At 41.6% G+C, this 4,935-nt stretch overlaps 1 protein-coding gene across 1 annotated transcript; it reads left to right on the forward strand.

The window, feature by feature from the left end:
• The first annotated feature begins 2,235 nt into the window (after positions 1–2,235).
• Positions 2,236–3,606, forward strand: LOC132826127 (interferon-induced protein with tetratricopeptide repeats 5-like). The gene has a single exon (XM_060841776.1). The coding sequence runs from the start codon at positions 2,236–2,238 to the stop codon at positions 3,604–3,606; it is 1,371 nt and encodes a 456-aa protein (XP_060697759.1).
• The last annotated feature ends 1,329 nt before the right edge of the window (positions 3,607–4,935 follow it).

Here is a 4,935-nt window from a genome sequence, read left to right on the forward strand (position 1 = left end):
TACCCCTGACACGATGAGCAATTCACCTGGCCTGCACATCTTTGGATTGGGGAGGAAACCAGACCACCCGGAGAAAACCCAGACAGACATGGGGAGAATGCGCAAACTCCACACAGTCACCCAAGGTGGGAATTGAACCTGGGTCCCTGGCACTATGAGGCAACTGAGCCACCATGCTGCCCAAAATATTGTCAAGAGATGGTCAGTGTACTTTTAACAAAAGCAAATAACGTTTACTGCACAAAAGGTAAAAAAAAAACCACAACGTATATTGAACTATATAAAAATCATTGGAATGATTTCATTACAAAAATCAGAAAGAAAGATTCATCTCTTTTACCCCAGCAATAACTTGATAGACATGCATACCTCATTGAGTGTTTCATTTTTGCCTCCATGATAAAGTGTCTCACTCAGCTGCCACAGCTAGAGTTGGTTTCCTTTTGGCAAATTTCTGCTGTACATTCATTCAATGCTATTTTATTCAGTTCATGTCCCCTCTGTGACAAAATAAATATCTAACTCAAATTACCAATTTATTTTTCATATGAAGCACCAAGAAGTTCATTTCAACTTTCTATTGTTCAGTCATTACTATTGAAGCCTATAAGAAGCTGGGAGAATCCAGTCATTGCTATTTCACTAGCATTCTCAATCTGACTACCCTCACCAGGAGGGAGGCAAACATGACAGCTGTCAGTTGTGTTTAACAGAATCAGAGAAAGCCCAGAATGTGGAAGCAGGCCATTCAGCCCATCAAGTCCACACCGACCCTCTGAAGAACATCTCACCCAAACCCACACCCAATATCCTATCCCCTTAACCCCCACATTTATCATGACTAATACACCTAACCTACACATCCCTGAACAGTATATGAATTTAGCATGGCCAATCCACCTACCTGCACAACTTTGGTTTGTGGAAGGAAACCAGGGGCATCTGGAGGAAATCCATGCAGACACTGGGAAAATGCACAAATTCCACAAAGGCAGTCACCCGAGGGTGCAATCAAACCTGGGTCCCTGGAGCTGTGAGCAACAGGGCTAACCACCAAGCCACTGTGCTGGCTCACAAGCTGTGAAAGTTTGCAGATCGCACCAGCAGATTTCTGGAGGAAGCAGGAAGTAAAGATATCCAGATGGTGACTTTGACAACCTCTGGCATCGTGTGCCACCAGGTAAAGGCTGCAGGGGTCAGCAATGACTAACAGAACTTTTCCCAGCCTCCTCAGGAGGCTTAGTGCCATGGACAGAAACCCATCTAGAGGATACTGCTTCAAGCCAGCTAGAATGCTGTCTTTAACTCCTCCGTCCCGTTTAGTGACATGTAGCTGAGAAGCAGGCAGCTCCTGCTCCTGTTGTCCCTGACACTGTTGTTACTGCCCCTCTTGTTATTCATCAGAGGACCAGGGTACAGCTGCTTAAATTGTTGGTCTTCTTCAGTGAAGGGAGACAGCACGACAGTGCAGATCAAAGAGAGAAATGCCCCAAAGGAGCCGAAATGTTGGCAAAGTGGTGGATGTCACCTAATAATTAGTGAAGGTGAACTCCCAGCACAAATCCTGGTGTACATAAGGTATTGTGCACACAAGTAAACATCCTAGGCAATGTTTTATACACATAAGTATACATCCTAGGCAAAGAGGCAATTGTCTTGAATCAGTATTTGAGGTTTTTATAAAGCATCAGGTTCACCACCCTGTTCAGCTTCACTGTGTTCCTGCTTTATTGACCCCAGGAACCAGGCACAGGCACTTATAGTCACAATGCAGGATTAACTCTGCAGACAGCTGATCTTTAGCATAGTTTAATTGTTCTCCAGCCTGTCTCAATGGGTTATCTCACACCTTTCCAGAAGAACAGGTCTCTGGTAACTTCTCAACCTGCTGGCATATTGATTTTCTCCTGCATGCACTGATCTATCCCAAGGTGGGTCAGGTTAAAACACTACCTTTGGAGACCCCTTACCTGAAGTCACCATGAGAAACTTGCTAATCCACTTGAAGCAATTTTTCGATAGGGCCTGCTGAGATTCGACGATAAGACCAAGAAAGTTCAGTGAAACACATTGTTCAGGAGATAATCCAAAAATGTTTATGTTGGAATTAATGGTGGGACATTGGTAAGTATCTTAGCTGTATCAAATGTTTATCAAAGATAAGTGTTAGAACAAATTCCAAGGATAAAATATGTAAAATTGTAAAAGAAATGAATCACAGACTCACTTTTAGGAATGCTTTTATTCTCTTGCAGTGACACAGAGAAGGATTTGTTGAAAGTGAGTCTCAATCAGCTTCAATGTCACTTCACGTGGACTCCACAGAAAGAAACCATTGACCTGGATGATATGAAACAAAGATTAGAAGATTCAATAGAGGCTGGTGTGAAATATCAAGCCAGGTCTTACAACCATCTCGCCTTTATAAACTGTCTGCAAGGAAACTGTGAAGAGGCAATTCAGAATTTAAAGGAAGCTGAAAGGATTCTGAGGAAGGGACATGAAGATGAATTTGAGAAGAGAATCTTGGTCACCTATGGAAACTATGCCTGGGTTTATTATCACATGGACCGACTGGAGGAGGCTCAGTCCTACCTCAACAAGCTGGAGACCGTCTGTAAACTATTTCCTGAAGCCTCTCGGTTTACAGCAATGATACCTGAGGTTTACGGGGAGAAGGGCTGGTCACTATTGAGTACAGCCGCTCAATATTATGAAGAGGCAAAGGAATGTTTTACAAAGGCCCTGGAGGAAGATCCTGACAACATTGAGTGGAATGTTGGCTATGCCACTGTACTGTCCCGTCTGGAAGGATTTTCGGGTACCCAACTGAGTAACAAATCTACTGAATCAATGAAACAGTTTAGGCGTGTGCTGGAGCTAGATCCTGATCATGCTGAAGCCATGGTGCAGTTAGCTTTAAAACTGCAAGAGTTCAATCAAAAGGAGGAAGCATCCATATTAGTTGAGCGAGCGTTGCAGAAGTCTCCTGATCTCCCATATGTGCTTCGATATGCAGCAAAGTTTTTGAGAAGAGAAGGAGATGTGAAAAAATCGTTGGAGCTGTTGAACAGAGGGCTTGAAATTACCCCGAACTCTGCCTTCCTGTGCCATCAAATAGGTTTGTGTTACAAAACCAAACTGCATCAACTGAACAAATATCCAGGCCGCGGAGACCCTCACAGACAACAGAAAGCTGAATTAATCACAAAATGCAAGTACTATTTTGAAAAGGCTTTTGAGCACCGCCCACTAACATTTATTAATGCACGGCTAGATTTCGCTGTGATTTGTTCACTAAATAATGAGTATCATGAAGCTGAGGTGACCTTCAGCAATCTACTGAAATTAGAAAATATTCATCCAGGAAATAAACAGGCAATATGTCTTCAGGCTGGGTTATTTGAACTGCGTTCCAAAAGATCAGAATCAAATGCCATCATCCATTTTCTGGAAGGACTCAAAATCAAATATAACTCAAAGGAACAGGAAAGATGTCGGAGCCAGCTGGAGAAGATAGTAGAAAGACAACTTCTCAGGAATCCAAGAGACAGCGAAGCCCTTGGTCTGCAGGAGTTGCTTTTTCAGTTGAATGAGAAGAGATGAAAGGCTATTGAATACTTTGAGAAAGCCTTGGAGGTTGATTCTGACAATGAAGAATATCAAAGTGCTCTTTGTGAATTAAAATAATTCATTATTCATTACAAAGATGGGCTGAATACTTCAAAGCTTGAATATTGACAAGAAGAGAGACATGTTGCCACAGCTTTTGTCTTGCACTCGCTTGTACAAATGCAAGTAAAGTGCATTTTAAAGACCACAATAATTTGTCACAGCTAAGGGGTATGTTCAAACCCTGAGCCTTGTATAAATTCCTGGGAGCTCAGCGAGCGTACAGTTTCCCTTTGTTTGTTCCATAGCAATACCTCAGCTAATCTGACTGGCAAACCAATAAGCACCTTTTTTCCTTTAGTGTAGCTCAGGTTACGTTGTTTACATCATTAAAAATTTAGAATTCAATTATTTCTTAAATGAGTGTAAAATGAGAAGCTGTGAAGGTTCTGTTGTTTCAGTAAAATACCATGAAATGAAATTCTGCTTTACCTGAATCAGTCGTTCTCAACTGTTCTGGTTCTGAGAACCCCTTCCATATTATAATAATCCTATGGATCTCCTGTGGAATGAAAGCATCACTTTTTCTACATAAAGTGTAGTTATGCACTTAAGCATCTGATTTTAATATTAATGGATTACGACAGAGACATATCACTTCTGTGCATTTTGTGAAGATTGCCATAAAAAATTCTCCAGAATAGATTCCCCATCAGGGACAGCATCTTCCCAGATGTCCAGTGAGGTTTCCCATTATCCAAGGGAACCATAAATATATCACTCAACAAATCCAGGGAAAGCCTATGGAACAAAGCAAAGAGACCTGCCGGGCTTTCATTGAACTTTTAAAGACCTTTGACACTAACAACCATGAAGCATTTTTGGAATTCCTCCAGAAGCCTAGATACCCAGGAAGATTCCTTACTATTCTACAACTCCAGCAACATGGCATGATGGCAACTGTCTTTTCACTACTCCTCCTCCTGTTTCTATGAGCAGCAAGTCCTGTCAGGTCGAAAGGATCATCTCTGTGAACCCTGTGGATAGGAACTGCCTTCCCAGTTTTTCCCTCCACCCATAATACCCAGACTTTTTCCTCCTGACTGTATGAGCGTGAAAGAACATTTACAAGGGGCTTAGAGTTTTAACCAGTAAGGTTATGTGTTAATAGTTTATAATTGTTTCTCAGTAGTTAGAATCTATTGATATGTAATAAGCAGCTAGCTATGTACAGAAACCTGATCCATGCTTTCTGTCAATCTCAGTCTGAAATACATTGCTGAATTAGAAGTAAGTTTTAAAAATCTTTAACTTTTGTGATGA

The sequence above is a fragment of the Hemiscyllium ocellatum genome, chromosome 22 (assembly GCF_020745735.1).
Source record: "Hemiscyllium ocellatum isolate sHemOce1 chromosome 22, sHemOce1.pat.X.cur, whole genome shotgun sequence".
Classification (NCBI taxonomy): domain Eukaryota; kingdom Metazoa; phylum Chordata; class Chondrichthyes; order Orectolobiformes; family Hemiscylliidae; genus Hemiscyllium; species Hemiscyllium ocellatum.